The sequence below is a fragment of the Miniopterus schreibersii genome, assembly GCF_964146895.1.
Source record: "Miniopterus schreibersii genome assembly, chromosome: X".
Lineage (NCBI taxonomy): Eukaryota > Metazoa > Chordata > Mammalia > Chiroptera > Miniopteridae > Miniopterus > Miniopterus schreibersii.
The window spans coordinates 96,301,519-96,321,173 of record NC_138104.1 but is presented as its reverse complement, the minus strand read 5'-3'; the positions used below and the strand labels follow the sequence as shown (position 1 = coordinate 96,321,173).

At 35.2% G+C, this 19,655-nt stretch overlaps 1 protein-coding gene across 6 annotated transcripts in view; it reads right to left on the bottom strand.

Annotated features, from left to right (window-relative positions):
- Positions 1-19,655, bottom strand: part of RPS6KA3 (ribosomal protein S6 kinase A3) — a 97,597-nt gene that overhangs the window by 29,572 nt on the left and 48,370 nt on the right. For all 6 annotated transcript variants that reach the window (XM_081124961.1, XM_081124958.1, XM_081124960.1 and 3 more), the window contains 8 exons: positions 14,773-14,889; positions 10,168-10,249; positions 3,912-3,992; positions 3,032-3,111; positions 2,332-2,438; positions 1,135-1,172; positions 812-954; positions 556-626 (listed from right to left, as the gene is read on the bottom strand). In XM_081124961.1, the coding sequence (XP_080981087.1) occupies positions 556-626; positions 812-954; positions 1,135-1,172; positions 2,332-2,438; positions 3,032-3,111; positions 3,912-3,992; positions 10,168-10,249; positions 14,773-14,889 (719 nt within the window). The remainder of the gene's footprint in view (positions 1-555; positions 627-811; positions 955-1,134; positions 1,173-2,331; positions 2,439-3,031; positions 3,112-3,911; positions 3,993-10,167; positions 10,250-14,772; positions 14,890-19,655) is intronic.

Here is a 19,655-nt window from a genome sequence, read left to right as displayed (position 1 = left end):
GTTCTTATATAACTTTTGCTAGATTTATCCCTAGGTATTTGATATTTTTACAGTATTATAAATAGCATTTTCTGTTGCTTATATACAGACATGAAATAGATTTTATTGATCTTTTATCCAGCCACTTTGCTAAATAAACTCTTATTTTAAGACTTTTTATGAAGATTTGGATTTTTCTATGGACACAATCATGTTATCTAAATAATGACAATTATATTTCTTCCTTAAACCTTACATCTCACTTCTTTTGTTTGCTTACTGTGCTTGCTAGTAGTTCCAGGACAATGTGAACAGAAATGAAATAATAGGCATCCTTGTTATATGCCAAATCTCAAAGGTAAAGCTTTCAACACTTCATCATTACCACGAAGAAAATATGAGTACTCTAAATCTATTGAGTTTATTTGTATTTAAACTACATAATACTAATGTCATAAGATTGATGAATTTCTTAGTTCTTTTTTATACTATAGCACTCTAAAGTCTTTTTTTCCCCCTAGCTTGAAGCATTTACTTTTAAATCTCACCAAAACATATCTATTGGGGAGTACTTACTTAAGGATCATAGTCATTGTTTCTTTTCGATCTTTTCCTTGGAAAGGTAGTGTACCAGTGAGCATCTCAAACTACAAAAAGGCAAAATAATCAGCGGTATTAGTCACTACACATAACATCTCAAGGCCAAAAGGTAAAGAAACATCATCTTAATTACAACCAAATCTTCTAAAATTGCTATATAATAAGACATGCGATTTATATTTCTACTCTCTTCATTACTAAACTTCTCAAAAAGAGACACCCCAAACCTTACCATTAACACACCAAAAGACCACCAGTCCGCACTCTGAGTATGACCTCGACGATTAACTACTTCTGGAGCCATATATTCCACAGTTCCACAAAAAGAATACGCCTTCTTTTCATGGTCAATAGACTCTTTACTTAGGCCAAAATCTGCCAAAATAAATAGAGAATTCCTAAGTATCCTTTAATAATTTGCACATGCAAAGTTTAAACTTTGAGTTCCAATATTTAAATTAATTATTTAAAAATTCTGATCCAATACCATGATCAGCCTTAAAGGAAATTTATATAGAGTAGGAAGAAATATTTTAGTAAAATGAGGAATTTTACCTGTTAATTTGATGTGACCTTCTTCATCAAGAAGTATGCTGGAAAAAAGGGACAAAGTCAGAAAAACTTCTCAAACCACTGGAGATTTACAAATGCTAAAACTAAAATTACTTTGCTAAGCATCAGATCACCACACTCATTGGCACACGGATATCACAAATCCCAAAAGTAAAGCCTTATAAACTTGTGTTAATGAGCCAGAAGCACCAGAAAACTCACAGAAAAAGAACCAAAACCTATATGCTCCTCTAAGTTGCTCTTTCTAGTGCCTTTCTGCAGAGGTGGCCTAACTAAATTCCCTGGTACTTGCACAACAGACAGAGGGTCCACATATTTAGGTCAAATGTATTAGAGTGGTCATTCTTGGTCATTTTTAAGGCATCTGACTCAATCATTCTTTCCTAGCTTCTTTTCTGACACAACCAACACAATCCTCCTCTCCTCAACGCTCCAGTGTTTTCAATAAACGGTATTTAGAGGAAAGCATTAGCTCTAGGCAATACCTCACACTAACAAATTTCTAGATGGAGTTAAAAACAAGAAAAAAGAAACTACAAAATTAGGGGAAAAAATCTGATCATTGGATTGGAAAAGTGTTTCTAAGAATAAAAGTCATAGAAGAAATCATAAAAGAAAAGACTGATAGATCTGGCTGAGGAAAAAAAATACTTGTGTAGGTCAAAACAACAAATAAAATGAAAAGATAAACTAGAAAAATGTATTTGCAATATACAGGGTGGGGCCAAAGTAGGTTTACCGTTGTGAGTACACAAAAGTTTATTCTTGCATTATTATTTATACTTGTATTATTTTCCATATGAACAACTGTAAACCTACTTTTGCATCACCCTGTGTGTCAAATGGTTAAATTCTTAATTTGTAAAGGTCTCTTACAAATCAATGGGAAAAAAATAACATTTCACAAGGCAAATGAGCGAACGTCATGAACAGAAAAATCACACAAAAATACAAACATATGAATACAGATTTCAACCTCATTAAAAATCAAAGAATAAAATTAAAGCAAGATAACATTAGCAGATATTTAAAAGTATGAGAATACATAGTGTTAGTAGAAATGTGAAGCACAGGGACTCTAATGTAATGCTGTGGAAGTTCTATGAAGGGATTTTATTTTTTATTATCTCCTAAACAATGATATTGCATTGGATTCAACTTAGAAGCATGATTCCTTACTTTTCTGGTTTTAAGTCTCTATAGATTATTCCCAGGCTATGCAGATGGTCTAAAGCAAGTGCAAGTTCAGCCAAGTAGAATTTGACATCTTCTTCTGTGAACATCACCTAAAAATAAAATAATATTTTTTCTGCCTTTATTTTCTTTTTGTCTGTAATTTTCATTTAAAGTTCTATCTCAAAGTTTAAATATTCAAAAATTATAAACATACTATTACATGTAATTTTACCCACAATTTACGTATAAAAGGATTTGCAAAAATTATCAGTCAACTAATTACTAAGTGCTAAATGTGCACTGCGGGAGAAACAGTTTTGCATTTTGGTAAGTAACAACTATATTAAGATTGTGTCATTGTCGCCCACCACAGTAACATCTTAGAAATGAAAAGTGATCTTTGTAATGCATGCTGAATATCCACTACCAATTGTTTAAGGATATCTTGTTGATATATTATTGCTTCTGAGAAAACTATAACTAAAAGCAGCAGGATGAAAGACCAAGATAATGAATCAATTTAAAGTCCTATTTTCAGAATAAATTCAAAAGGTGGAAAAAGAACTCTTTTGGCACTAATTCTTCAATGTAAGAATCTTGTGTCACTAGAGAAAATATGATAAACATAATATTGAAATATATCAAAGCTTTAGTTGAAACAGAATGAGTATAAATAGATTAAAAATAAAGATTAATTATATACCTCTTTGGATAAGCGTGTAAACAAATCTCCTCCCCTGAGAAAATCCAAAATAAGATACAACTTCCCTTCAGTTTGAAAAGCTGAATGAAGAAATGAAAATTTTTGTTTAATCCACCACAGTTTATTTTCTTAGGCTTATATTAGTTAAACTCATTCACAAATTATTTTTAGCAAATTAATAATTATATCATAGATCTAAACTGATTTTTATTTTGAAAATAACTACTGATTTCTCTTAGTTTCCATGTAGAAATGTTAAATGCAGTGTTTCTATGAAACCACTAGAACATTTGTTAGATTTTCTTCAGGCAATAGTCTCTCAGGAATATGATAGTTTTACAACATATGATCAATAAGAAAACTTCTCCAAAGAAAAAGACTTACTTTAACATGAAACAAAATACAAAAACACCTCACTTTACTACAGAAAAAATGTGGGTTGGTTAGGTTTAATTACACATAATAAGAATCAGCATACATTCACCCAATGAGAAAAAGTACACATTTATTGCCTCTCTTTCCTTTGAGGGAAAGAGAGGCAATAAAAATTTCAGAACATTGGAGATCTTTTTTGTTTTTAAGTTAAGCTAACACATATGGGCTAAAAAAGGCTGGTACATTATTATTAATTAATATAATAAAAAATAATTATCACCTGTTACTACTCAGACACTATAATGTTTAAAAAAATACATAAGCTAAATGTGATAGAAGTTTCTAAAGTGTGTTTAAGTAATGATCTAATTTCAATGACTTTACTATATGTATCTGCTAACCACATAAATATACACAAATATTTAAACATATCAGCATATCTGAATGTACTCAAGGAGTAGGGATTGAGGTGAAGGAGTGAGGTGGGAGGTGGTTTATAACTTACCATAATGCAACTTGACAATAAACGGATGATTAACTTCTACCAAGATATCACGCTCCATTTTTGTACGAACACGGTCTCGAACTATAAAATATTGTACATATGGCTACATTATAATAGTTTTCAGAGACAATCTTTAAAACAAAATGTCTTTGGTGCGTACTTTAAATAAAACTGTTCTCATATGTATAAAAAAGTAAATCACATTTTATATATTTTACTCTTGAATTTGCAAAATTAATAACTATAGTTTTACTGTTATATAACCAGAAGAAATTGTATATATTTATAAAATCTGTGCTTCAAGTTAAAAAAACACAGAGAACATATTTGATATTGGCTTTAATATCAAGTTTACAAGTATTTTAATCAAAGTTATGAAAAAACCCAAAAAACAACATTTTAAAAATGAGGAATCCCAATGAAATATTAAAACATAAGAAAGGGAACAGGTTTCAATACTCCTACCAACCCTATCGACTCAACAAACATTCATTAAGCATCTAGAACATGTGGCAGACATAGGGAAGGATGGATATACCCCAAAAGGTCTATTTTGAGGGAGAGGGGAAGAGAGGGAGAGGGGAAGAGAGGGAGAGGATACTGTGGTGCAGATGATAGAGCAAAGACTTTTTAGAGTTAAAGAGATCTGGATTTAGACTGTGTAATCCTGAGCAAGTTACTTAAACTCTCTGAGCTTCAGTTACCTTTCATCTATAAAATGGGGATAATACCGCCACATATCTGGGGGATGTGTGACCATTTGAGATAAGGTCTGTACATCCCAGATCCTGATATATAAGAGATATTCAATTAAATGGTAGCTATAATACCATGGATATGATAAAGAGGTTAAATGATTTATTGCCATCAGTAAGTAGTACAGGAATTCAGAGAAAGAAAAGATAAGTGTTACTTGCATAAGAAGGCTAGAGGGAAAAGGGAGGGTTAGGGACTTTTGGAGTGGAATTTAGTGGGTGGGAAGGAGTGGGCCTGGAGAAGAAAAGTCCAGGTATGGGGTACCAGGGTAAGCAGGGACATGGAGGCCTGCATGATGAACAGGAAGGGTCAAATCAGTGTGCAAAGTGTGGAGGTGAATTAGGGAGGATACAGATTCTGGACAATTTGAAATGCCAGGAAGAAGTTACATTTGACCCTACAGGCAGTTCTCTTTCACTAACCAAACATTTCCTGAGCAATCTGTGCCAGGCACTATGAGACAAATACAAATAAAATAATGCTTAAGAAGCTCACAATCTGGTGGGAATAACAGACTAGTAAATAAATGATTACAATACATTTGACAAGTACTATAATTGTGTTGGTAGCTCAAAGGATTTAAGAGGTGAAAATGATCATTGATTAAAGTTTTAATTTTTTTCTGTTGCATAATAAGAATAAATCATAGATAACTTCTATTTTTCAGGCCAGAGTGACTAAAAATGGTTGTGCCAAAGATTAAATAGAAAGAATGGTAAAGAGAGTCTTTTTGGGAGGTCAGAGAGAAAAATGAATTGGTTTTCTTTTCAATTTAAGGTGACCCCAGATATTTAAAATACAGAAATAAGACCTCTGGGAAAAATAAACAAGCTAAAAAAAAAATCCTGTTTCCCATTCTACTAGTTTTCCACTTCCAACTGGGGGATTTTGGTGCCTGTGACTGAAAATGGTCAAACCAGGAAAAGAAACTGATTGCTCTCAATGTCTATGTAGCTCTTTTTCACTGACTTGTCCAGCTAGTGTATCAAATTCAATACCAACCTCTGATTTCATTATCTTGTCCTATCACTACCACTTTGGTGTCTGATATCCAACAGGTCCTTTCTATTATTTATGTGAATGAAGTTCATCACCTAGACCTGCAGATAATTCTGTCCCAGTCTAGCCTAAATCTGCCCTTTTTCCATTGCTACCCATACAACCTTGGATTGCATTCCTATTATCTTAAAGTTGGATTCCAAATTTCTACCTCTTTAAAATTATACAGACCTTACAAAGCTTATCACTTAAAATTCACTCCTCTGTTCAGTAAGCAGCAAAAATATCCATCAATATATTTACTGTATATCCCTCTTCTATTATTCTATCATAATGAAAAGATTAATTATTTGGGGGTCAAAAGCTATAGTTTAATGGTTGTGCTAATAACTAGATGAGTTACCTTGATCAAATCCTTTCACTGCTTAGGGACTTCCTGCTACCTTCTCTATAAAATGAGAGGCTAGAACAAGATGATTTCTTTCTATTACAACTATCTTATGAGATAGTTTCCTTATATGTAACACTGATGAGACTTTGTTTAGTTGAAAATGTGCAGTGAGATTCACTCACTAAAGAACTCCTTCACTTTGTCTGAGGCAGGACTATATAATAATTATAATTTTGTTTCTTTTATGCAAAGACATAGTGACAAATAAAAATCATCCTATAATCAGGAATTTTGATTAGAATATACTGGTTCCGAAGAAGGCATGTTTTATGTGTTTATTATATGCCAGTTAAACCTCAATAAAGCTACTTTCTTTTAAAAGTTTTGTCAATTTTTAAATTTATTTTTATTGTTTAAATTTTATTTCTCAATTCAGTTTACATTCAATTACATTCAACATTATTTTGTATTAGTTTCAATCAATAAAGCTGTTTTTAAAATGAAGAGAAAAAAAAAAAAAGGTATGTTTTATATTGGTTAAACTCTAAACCCTAATATAAAATTTGTTAATACTGACTTGTGCTGGCGAAGCAACTACATTCCTCTGAAATAATTTTTCTCATATACAAGTTATTAGTTTTTAAACCCTCCTTGACTTGAACATGAGAGTAAGCAAGAAGTGCTGTTTATGTTTCTAGTATGATGTATTAAGAAACTGCTTTAAACAATGGTTTACAAAACCTTTTAGGCCCAATTACTACTTTATTAGGACAAAAAATTCCCATAAGCTCAACCTAACGCTATTGACTTTTATTTGACCCCATTTATTTTATTAATAGGAACTTTAAAATGGAAAGAGACTTCTGGTTAAACATGGGTGTTCTACTTTCTACTTTATTCCACAACACCACTGAAATTACAATAATAGAAAAATTATGCACAAACTCACAAAGACAGAGAACAGGAGAGGAAGCAGTAGCAGAAGATGAGTAAGTGGTAACTCACACAGCAGATTAGAGAAAGCTAAAATCTAAGCCTAAGGGAAGGAAGCCAATGAGTAATAAGCAAATTCTTGCCATTGAATCCTTTCCAATCAGCTTTTTTGTTCCTCACTCTTAAGTGAGGAAAAGACAGCAAAGGATCTCCAGGCATTTGAGGAAAGGCTCTAAACATGAGAAAGTTATCAAAATAAACAGAAAAAACCCCCCACATGAATAAAGTAAAAGAAGGACAATGTAAAGAACAGAAGAAAACTTAAACAAAACAAAATTCAACCTTGTAATTTATATCCACCAAGAGAGCAAAGATCATATGGCACCAACGAAATAAGAAGCTTTAAAAGAGGTATGTGGGCCGGGGGGGTGGGGGGGGGGGAGAAGGAAGCAGTATTTTCAACAGATAAAGTTAAAAAAAAAAGAAAAGAAATGGAGACAGAGCTCATAGATTGAAAGACTTAAAGAGATATAAACCAATTGCAAAATATAGACCTTACATAGATCCCGATTCAAACAAATTGCAAAAAGAAAAATGAATTATAATAATAGGGACAACTGGAAATGTGAACACTGGATATCTATATATTAATTCTTAGGTATATGACAGTTATATTACTTTTTTTAAGAGTATGTCTTAGCGATACATACTAAAATATTTATGGAAGAAATTATACAATGTTTGGGATTTGCTTTAAAATATGAAGAGGGGAAGGGGCAGAACACATAAAAAAGATTATATAATGAACAAAATAAATTGATGAACAAAATAGATCCAGAGACACAGAAGCATGGAACAGCCTGAGGGATCTCAGACAGAAGGCAGGGGTGGGGGAAAGGGTGGGGGGAGGTTAATCAAAGAACTTACATGCTTATATGCATAACCTATGGACACAGACATTGGTATGGGGAAGGCCTGGCGGTGGGGTGGATGCAGGGTGGAAGGGATCAATGGGGGAAAAAAGGGGGACAACTGTAATACTTTCAATAATAAAGATAAATTTTAAAAATAGTAAGATAAAATAAAATATAAAACAAAAAATAAGAATGAATATGAGTTGAAAATACTGAAGCAGAGAGAAAGGTACATGGGGGTTCTCTATATTCTTGTTTCTTTCTTTAAATGTTTGACACTTACCATAATAAAACGTTTTATAAAATGGAATAATTAGAGAACAAGGAAAATATAGGAAGTTAAAAAATATGATAGAAACAAAAAGGTCAATAGAAGGGTTAGAATACTTTCCCCAAACTGAAGAAATGAGTTTCTTAATTGAAAGAGACATTCCCTATCTAGTATGATGAATTTTTAAAAACCCACAATAAAAATAACCACTATACAAATTTCAGAACACCAGGGATAAAGAGTAGGTTCATTCTAAAGGCTTCCAAAGAGGAAAAGCAGCTTGCACACAAAGGACTGGGAGTCAGAATGGCAATAAACTTCATAATTGTGACACAGGAAACTAGAAGACAATGGAAACAATGCCTTCAAATATCTGAGGGAAAATTACTTCTGACCTAGAATTTTACACCCAGCCAAATTATAAATTAAGTGAGGGGGTAGAATAAATGCATTTGAGACATGCAAGGTTACAAAAAATTTACCATGCATTCACCCTTTCTGAGGTAGCTACTAGAAGATGTGTTCCACCAAAACTAGAAAGTAAACTGAGAAACAGGTAGATACAGAATTTAGAAAAGGAAATCTAATACACCAAAGATATGAAGGAAATGTGATTCCTGTATATCATTTGGCTCAGTTAGGAACAACTGTCATAAAGCTGTAACAGTGAAAACAAAACATGAAGAGGGAAATTGTGTGTGGGTAGTAGTATAAGAGAACTAATGTTCCATGTTAGGATGTCAATAGGTTATGTTCCAAATGAAAACAAAAAAATTGCAATATAAGAGTACTCAATGCGGAGGGAAATGGCAGGAGCAGAGGCTAAAGAGGTGAAAGTCACTGTCTCTGGGAGTCAAGAATTGGGATAGGGAGGAGGGTAGGTAAAGCGCTGCTATTTTATAAGACTTTATACACATATTACATTGATAAAAAATAAAAATTAAATTTAAGAACATATCAAGAATTATCCAGCAGCCTACAATTCCAATAAGTCAAATATTTTTCACTTTTCTATGTTCTCTTCTATAACTTATATCTATGTAATTTTATATACTTACAGTACCCAAACCTGTTATAATTGTTCACTTATATATTTTAATTAAGTTTTTGTGATTATATTTGAAATATTTCATTTAAATAATATCCTATTAAATGGTATCCCATAATTTTCTAAACATTCCTCTATTTTTCAATATTTGTGTTGATGTCTAAATTCTCGATATTGTAAATAATGTTACAATGAGTATTTTCAAATGCATGAATGCCTTCTTTGAGATTATTTCCTCGGGTTAATTTAGCAACAATAATGGCTCTTTGTACTTATTGCAAAACTGCTTTGCAATATTGCCATCATATGAAATGATAACTTATTATTTAATTTGCATTTCTTTATCAGCAAAATGGGACATTTTTCTAAAGGTTATTTCATTTATTCTCTTGCAAAAAATTTATTCTCCAATCCTTTAGGTGGAGGTTGTAATGTTACTTCTTAGGAATGCCTAACTCAATCATTCCTTTTACTTATGAGTCGGAATTCAACTGTAAGGATGTGTTCCCCCTTGTTCCTCATTAATTAATTCATGGATTAACTCATGGATTCTTATTTTATTCAGTGGGGTTATAATCTATCACTATCACTATTGAAATATTCAAATTGTCCTAGATTTGGCTAGTAAAGAACCCTTTAGTCAATTCCTTATATTAATATTTTATAATATTTGAGGCAAATCATTTCCTGATTTCGTATTTATACTATTTTTCATTGTATGAAAGACTAAATTGTTTTGTATTGTCAATTTGTTTTTAATTTGTAGTTTGCTCAGCATCTCACAAATTTTCTAGATTTGAAAAATTCACTTAAAGGAAGTCTAAATTTAAAGGTGGTAACAGGAACAGATTCAGAATGTAAGTGCCTAGGAGTCACATGATGTCTATTGAGACCTTTTAGTTTGTTTATATTACACAAACATTACAAATAGTAACAGCACTTACCTTTCAATGTGGCCTTCTTCAGTACTTTCATGGCATAAAGCTGTCTAGCATCGGAGCCTGAGATTTTCTTGACTAAGAAAACCTGTATTTAAGTAAGAGAAAATAAGTTTTACAAAGTTTCACAAACTATACCAGTTAAAATAAGACCCCTGCTATATCATTTATTATTAGAAAGATTCTGATATCTCTTTTGTTGCTTGTCAAATCCCAAAGAGCATGTAACATGTAAGACAGAAACAAAAATCTTTAAACTATGTAGCAATTAGTGAAAAGTCTAACATGTTTAAAGTATAACACAGGTGGTAATTGTTCTGCTTTTTAACAAAACAAAAATTCTTCTGATTCTATAAAAATTGTTTTATAGGAGTTCCCCTTGACCACAGTTTTCTGTTGATATAATTATTTACTGATGAATAGTCTTTTCCAAATATAAAAACTGCACATAAATTTCTCATTGCTGGGCAGAACAATTTAAAACACTTACATTGAAGAAGCATATTCACAAATATTTAATGTAACTTAGTAAGAACTTACCTTTTAAAAATCAATGATCACATACACCTAAATATGAAGAACACAATTTCTAGGTATGTTATTGAGCATCTTCATTTTCCAAATATTTTCAGCTCCTTTTGACATATAGTGTGGGATTTATACAAAACCAATCACGCCTGTTCTAAATAGTTCATGGTTATGCTAGAACGCGGATAATACAAAACTATCAATAAATCTCTTCTACTCATTTTGACCACTAAAAGTTTCATGATCTTTTCCATCAAACTTTTAAACAGACCTGCAAATGGACAAGAATTTGAACTCTTTTCTCCTACCCATTCTTTTCTAGCAGTGTTATTGAGCTGCCACAGATGGGCAGAAGAGACAGTTACAATTAAGAATTAATTTAGGGTCAGCTCTCAATGATCTGCATTAGCAGGCTAGGCTATTAGCACATGCACAAAAAAAGATTCATTCAACTGATTCTAGAGCAACGCAGAGTTCCTCACTCTGAGAAATTGTGCCAAAGGCAATGGGCAATGACTTCAATTTAACTGGAGTACCAGAACTTGCACAGAAACCCTGATGGAGGGTATGTTCCTCTCCCCAAACCACTCCCCTTCACCCCCTTCACCATGCACCACCCTTTAGTTCCTTCCAGCCAGTTAGCAGTGAGCCAACCTAGGGTAAGAAAAGCATTCTTAGGTGGTTCCTAAGGATGGAATGATGTTCAAATGTTAAAGGTTACCAGAGATTAGTATTTATGAACAGAAATAAATTCTAATTAGGGTGGAGGTAATTAGGAATTATATTTATTAACTCTTAAGACTCCCTAATCAAGCTTCTCTGTGCCACTGTACAAGAAAAATTCTCCTTGTGGATTCCAAACTTTTTTCACCCTTCTCTGAAAGCACACTTTTTTTTTTTAAGTATTTATTTATTTTTTAATCCTCCCCCGAGGATATGTTTTCATTGATTTTTAGAGAGAGAGGAAGAGAGAGAGAGAGAGAGAAACACTGCTGTGAGAAACATCAGTTGTCTTCCATACACGCTCTGAACTGGGATTGAACCTGCAACCTAATCTAGATATCTGCCCTGACTGGGAATCGAACCCGCAACCTTTTGGCATATATGACGATGCTCCAACCAACTGAGCCACCCGGCCAGGGCTCAAAGCACATTCTTAACATTTTTCAGCACTTCTCAGTTTGTAAGGGACCTTCACAAGCATTTTTTAAAAATGTTTCTTTATTGTTGAGACCATTACAGATGTCCCCCTTTTAACCCTACTGATCCCCTCCACCCCACATCCATCCCACCCCCAAAATATATCTTTATTGATTTCAGAGAGAGGAAGAGAGAGGGAGACAGAAATATCAATGATGAGAAAGTCATCATTGATCAACTGCCACCTGCACGCCCCCAATTGGGGATCAAGCCCACAACCCGGGCATGTGCCCTGACCGGGAATTGAACCGCGATCTCCTGGATCAAAGGTTGATGCTCAACCACTGAGAAACGCCCCGCCTGGCCACAAGCATTTTTAATGTATCATCACGATAATTTTGGGAGGTAGCCTACTAAGCAATGCCTGTTTTATAGCTGCCCAAGCTAGGGATTAGGGAGGTTAAATAATTTGCCTAGTGTTACAGTGGAGGTACTGGGACAAGAACCAAGCCAGCTACCCAGTTTTGTGCTCCTGCTCAGGGCACTCTTAATCTAGTCTCTTTGGCCTGTCACCAGTCAAGCACAGCAGGAGCAGCAGTCCCAGGTGCCATCGGATCTTCCCCCACCAGAGCATTTCTGACCTTTTGAACTCCCCCATGATGCTATTCTAGGCTGACAGGTCATCCCTGTTTCCTTGGCTTGAACTGGCTTTTTAAGATGAGTAAGGAAGGAGACGCCTTGTTTTTAATGTTTGCTATTTATAGTAAGGTATTTAAAGACATAAAGGGAGAAGCGTGCTAACTCTGGGAAACTTAAATATTGTGTTCCCTGAAAATCTTATGTATAGAAATAAACCCCTCTATTTTGGGTTTATCCATATATAATGCATAATATAATTTCATAGCAGATGTTATGTATTTGGCCTTATATCATTTAATTCTCACTACTACGTTATGAGGTCACGACTATTATTTACTCATTAATTCCCTTCTAGAATTATATGCTAGGTACTGTGCTACCAGTTCAATGCTGAGACATGGTACAAGGCATGGCCCCTGCACTCACAGAACATAGTTTTTTTGGGAGATACCAATAAACAAGTAATTATGAAAATGGAAAACTGTAATTGTGGTGAGCGCTATGAAGATGAGGAAAATAATGCTGAGAGGATAAGACAGGAATATGGCCTGGTCAGGATGGCAGGGGAGACTTCTTTGAGGCCATAAGCAGGAGAGGCACTAACCAGGTGAGAAAGGCATGGGGCTGGGCCGAAGTGTTTCAGACAAAGGGAACAGCACATGCAAAGGCTTTCCAGTGGGATAGAGCCTGGTACTTAAGGACTGAAAAGGGCCAATGTGGCCAGAATACAAGACAGTGATTTTGAGGTAGCCAGGGGCCAGACCTACGGGATCCTCAGCCATCTTCACAATTTGTCTTTATCCTAAAAGCAAAGGAAGGTTACTAAAGGGTTAAGGGGGTGGAATATAAAATTAGCTCATATTGGCTGTCATGTAAATAATGGCTTTAGGCAAGAATAAATTTTGGGAGCCCAAGTTAGGAGCCACCTTCAAGAGCTCAGGGAGAAATGGTGGACAGACTAGAGGAGTGGCTGTGGAGCAGGAGAGGACAGGCATGATTTGAGAAATCTCTACTAAATCCACAGGAATTGCTGGTGGATCAGACTGTGGTGGGGTGTGTGTAGAGGGAAAGGGGGAATTGAAGGATTAGAGGTATAAATCTGTTACATCGGCCGTATAATGGTTATAATTAAGATTGTGGGCATAGAGAAATTAGTAGGGAGTACACAGTGAGGAGAAGGCAGCCTAGAATGGAACCTTGAAGAACTTTAATACTAAATGACTAACTAGAAGAAAAATAGGGGGCTCCAAGAGGTTAAGTAACTGGCTCAAGCACACATAGCAAAGAAGGAGGAAAAAAAATTGAATCCGAGTTTGGCTGACCAAGAGCCTAAGCTTGCAAGTATTATGTTCTGCTGGCTAATCTATATTTGGATTTAAAGCATCACTTTGGGTTTGAAAGAGGTTAAAGGCTACAACAGATTACCTATGTTAGCCAAGAATTGCTAACTAGTCTGATAAAAATACACAAGAGCGCTTAAACTGGTGTTGTTTTGAAGCTTGGAAAGCATATCTTCAAATGTTTCCTCACAGAGAGGTGGTAAGGAAGCCCTGCAATGTGGAAGTTGAAAGCGATCTCAGAATTTTCCTCTTGCTGAGAGAGGGACTAGACAGATCAAGCAGTAGTAACTATAATGCTGTACTTCTCAAAATGGAGTACAGGAAGTGGTCCTGAGGTGTGTGGCAGGGGGAAAAGGAATACTCGAAGAAAACTGATAAAGATGTTACATCTGCTGGAGGAATTTTCAGTTGGTGGCTTTAGGAAATATTTTTGATAATAAAAACAAACATGGATATCATTGATAGACGGCAACTTTTGCATTCATTTTAAAGATAAACTGTAAGTCCCCCAAGTTTCATACTTGTAGTGGTACCCCCCCCCACACACACACACTAGCTCCTTGGAAGTACCCACTCGCTTCTGCTGGTATTACGGATACTGTGGAGGAAAGACCGAGATGCACTGCAAGACCGCCTTTCAATTCCACACAAGGACTCAGAGGCCAGTGCATCCAGAGAATATTTTGTGATTTTTAATCACTCAAGAAGTGCAGTTAGAGAGGCGATATGGTCTTGAAGATAAAATGAATAAAGTGAATACTGCCAATTTATGAAATTTTGCAATATATTTTTTAATGACTATTAACTTTCCCACACTTATTGAGTCAGAAATGTAAAAACACAGAAAATACTGCTTGTAAGGAGATTGGAAGTATTTCATAAAATATTTCTGTTCCCCATCCATATGAAATATACAGGGATTCCAAAAAAACAACTTTTTAAAAAGCTCAAACTCTTGACTTACCTTTCCAAATGATCCCTGCCCTAATACTTTTAAAAGTTCAAATTGGGAAGGATCTGCCTTTTCATGTCCTTCCTTTACATGATGTGTGATTGCAATTTCTTTGATATTGCCTTCTTCCTGTTGATGCAAATACAGAGAGAAAACACGGAGTCAGAGCTACTTCCTCAAGGAATATAACTAGTATATCATATTAGAAATTCTCAAATTAACATACACCAACCACCTTTACTGATCCACCAAGTAAACAGAAAACACACGGCAAGCAAATATACTTTCAAATTAAATATCAGAGACAGAATAACACCAGCCTACCACATAGGCCAATTTAACCTCTACGTAACATTAGCACTGAGGACTTCCAAGTCTTCACTTCCTATGGGAGATAATTAGAATAAACAGTTTTCATGGGGTGAGGGCAGAGGGTGTAAAGAAGTCTGAAAACAGATCAGAGTAATGTGCTGTGCTCTGACATGTGGTTGCATTAGGTAGAACTAATGCTATGTACAACCCCCCCCCCCCCCACACACACACCCTATTTATTGGGAAGAAGGGTTGAAAAATATTCCAGGGTAAAAGTGGAGATTTCTACCCTCAGCAAGGCCATTTGAATTAGTATGCTAAAGTTTATTCTGTTTGAAATATCTAAGTTACAATCTGTCTCTACCTGAAATCTGAGAGGGGAGAAAGGAATAACTCGAAAACTGTAAAACGAAATAACTCTAAATGTTAAATCAAAAAAGATTTAACCTTTGGAGGATAAGACACAGAAAAAAATGATCAGCATAATGGAATAGTGGAAGGTCTCAGGGTTAAGAGAAGGATTTTTATTTTTATTTTTTTAAACATGTCTTTATTGATTTCAGAAAGAGGAAGGGCGCCCGGCCGGGCCTGGCTCAGCGGTTGAGCGTAGACCTAGGATCCAGGAGATCGTGGTTCAATTCCCGGTCAGGGCACATGCCCAGGTTGCAGGCTCGATCCCCAGTTGGGGGCATGCAGGAGCCAGCTAATCAGTGAGTCTCATCATTGATGTCTCTTTCTCGCTCTCCTTCTCCCTTCCTCTCTCTGAAGTCAATAAAGACATATTAAAAAAAAGAAAGAGGAAGGGAGAGGGAGAAGGAGAGAGATATAGAAACATCAATGATAAGAGAGTCATTGATGGGCTGCCTCTTGCATGCCCCTGACCGGGAATCGAACCTTGATCTCCTGGATCCAGGTCGATGCTCAACCACTGAGCCATGCCGGCCGGGTGAGAAGGATTTTTAAAGACAGCGGATCTTTCAGTATATCCAAGGGAAGGTGTCAGAAGAGAAAGGTTGACAAAATATGTAAATATACATAGAATTCCAATTACTTATTCACCCTGAGATCATTCAATTAAGTACACCTTATTTAATCAAGACACATACTATATGTTACAGCCAAAAACTACAGTAAAACAAAACTCAATAAAACCAGAAATTACATGTCTGTCAAAGACTATTTTTTCTATTCTTCTTTTTGCCTGCATTACTTTTTCTAGTGCATAAGTACTATTAGTAGAATCTAAGTGTGCTATACAAACATAAACAATTTTTTTATTACTATTACATTCCATATAAATGTTTGAGATCAATTAACATTTTCTGAGACACAGAGTATTGGCAATATAGGAAATTACGAAGGTTTCTCAAAAAGATACAGCAGGGTAGCTTTCAAAAACAAGCAGTAAAAGGAAAAAAGCTCCTGTAAGAGGACTTTTTTCAGGAATCCAGGTCCACCATTTTACTCTGTAATACACAAGTTATAGTTTGTAGACTGTCCTACTACTTGGTGGCTTAATCATTTTCGACTCTCTCAAAACTTTGGCAACAATAATAATATGGTGTAGCCCTTTATCATTTCATATGCATTATCTCCTTTCATTCTCACGACAATCCTGTGCAGTAGGTATTACAGGAGAATCCAGTATCAGCTAACTCTAAGATGCGAACCCCTTTACGGGACACTTCTCTCCAAATGAGACCAATGTATAGGGCCTGAGAGTAAGAGCTGTTCATAACTACATTAGGAAAGGCAGAAAGCCAATTACCAAATTCCTTTTTGAAAACTCACAAAAAACAATGTATATGTGCAATTGATTAAGTAAGATTTAGATTAAAATCCAGAAAATATTTATTAAAAGTGCCTACCGTGTATTAAGCCTAGGTTAGGTGCTTTTTCACCTTTTATCTCATATTTATGATTCATGACAAATCTTTGACTACATATCAATGTTAGAAAGACATGATGACAACACAGTGGAGTACACCCCAGAGCAAGCAAAAACATTTCAGAATTTTCTATGAACTTCCTCATTCACCACCAGAAATTTGACAGATCTTTTAAAGGCAAAATGGTTTGAGTACTCTAGTCTGAAGTTTAAAGAGATTAAGTAAAGATCACAAGCCAGTAACTGGCAGACTTAGGGCTCAATTCCAGGTCTCCTGACCTCTAATGACACCCAAAACAAAGCTCTTAGCATTATACCACACTGAGACTGTCAGTGGCTCTTGGTGGTTCCCCATCCAAGATGTGACAGGAACAAACTAAATTATGCCCCTCATCTTTGTAACTGGTCTGTATTTCTTGGGTAAGTTAGCTAAACTGACTAGAGAAGTGGTCTCTGAACTTTTGGTAGCACATCCCTATTAGTAATAAAAATTTAGCATATACCCAATATTTGTGTACTTGTCTTATAAATTACATACATGTGCTTTCGGTATTATTAAATTATATACATTATACATGGAAATGAAACTATAAAGAAGTTTTCCTTTCTTTTCTGTACCCCAAAGTGCTGTCATTTCCCACTTTGAAGAGTAGTGGATTAGTCTAGAGGCCAAGTTCATGGGTTGGATTCCAGCATGTGCCAGTTAGCTTCCTATGGAAAAAACTATCTGTTCAAGAGCCTAACTGGAATCTAATGGCTATTTATGCCCTTAAATCATGAGGCTGGGAAGAACTATATTACGTAAGTTTCTCTATGTTTTACCACTTTTCTTTGTTGGGTAAGTGGGATGTGACTTATTAGGCTGTAATATTTTATCATCTTATATTTCATAGCAAATATCTACAATTGTCTGTCACAAATAAAGACGCAACACAGGCAGGAAAGGATTACTGAATTAGAAAAGTTCTGCATTTTGTAGAACTTTACAGGATTAATACAGGATTAAGCCTTACTCTCATAGTGTGAGCTATGATCAAGCTATGGATCTCAAAATAAACAGCAGTTACTATTCAGGAAAGATTTCATCTTTGACATTTATCCTTCCTTTGCTCTGTCAAACAAGTTACTAAAAACCACAGTCTCCCTTTGATTCCTTCATTCAACACGCATGGTACTAGAGATACTTTTCATTCCTTTTCTATTTCCAATATCATCTAGGCATAATCCTTCATTACCTTTCCTGTAGAAAACTGAAACTAGCTTGGTTACTCATAACGCCCCATTCTGCCACTGCCAGTCCAACTCATCCTCCTGACAAATTAATTTTCTGAAAGTAGACAGCTCCAGTCATATGATCCGACTGCTCAAAAACTTCTCCAAGTTTTCCTGAATTAAATGCACTGCTTCATTTGGGCATTTCAGGTCCTCTACGATATGGCCTCAACCTACTCTTCTGGTATTATTCCCAACATTCCCTTACATGTAGCTTGCCAATCTGGGTTATTTCCTGTTCCCTAAATTTTTTTTTGTTTTAAAAATCAAAAGTAATACATACATGCACATGAGTGACAAATCAGTGACAGAATAGCTTATGATAAAAAGTCTCTCCTCATCCCCATATCTAGGCTTTTAAAAAAATTAGTTCTTTCTGCACTCACTTTATTTCTTAGTTTGTTAACTTTAAGACAATGCTTATTGGTTTAAAAATAAGAAAGATGAGGGGCTAACATATTATGCCCCTTCCTTCCACCATCTTCCTCCCTGCTATTTGACAATTCTATTACTTTTACATAAACCTCTTGTCTTTCCTATCAGTTTTAGATGAGTCCTAATTCCTCACTTTGTAAAAGGAAGCTAATAGTGCCCATATATTCTTTCTCTCAAACTTCCCCCCACCTGCTGCTACCTGTATTTTTACATTTTTATTAATATTAAGACAATTAACATTCTCTCTTGTAAGCACAACCAAATCCTTCACGCTCTCTCCACAGCCTGGTCCTGAAAGCTGAAAGCCGATACAGTAGCATCCACATTTTCATGACAATATATGGGTCCAAATGCAGGCTAGGAAGTATATTAAATTTCCTTTTATATGGGCCTATAACAGTCACTTCCAGGGCAATAATCCAAGGGGACTTAATTTTAAATTCATGATACATTTTAACTTTGATTTACATAGATTTCTTGTAGTTTTCTACCTTTCCTGTTTCTAACAGCCCCACATCATTCTTGGGGGGGAGGGAGAGGTTAATTTGATCATTAATCTTTTCTTAGCTCTTAACCATACTTCCCATTCTTCCAAGAACCCTCTCTTGTCCTCCCATTGGGGTTGGTTTTTTAGGCCTTGCTGCACAGCTATTATCTTGGGATATCTCTTTCCTGGTTGAATCCACTATTTTTAGTTTGCATGTATTTCTCTTTCTTGGATTACTCCCTTGTAACTTCCTAAGAAAGGTGATGTGGAAGGAAACTTTCTGAACCTTGCACATCTGAAAATTTCTTTATTTTGTCTTCAAATTTGTGTAGTTTGGCTTGGTATCAAATTGTAGAATAAAACAATCTTGCCTCAGAATGCCAACACCATTGGTCCACTGCCTTCTAACCACCAGGGCTGCTGATGAGATGGGTGATGCTAGCCTGATACACACTTTTTGGAAGGTGATCTGGTTTTTCTTTCTGGAAGCTTTAAGATTTT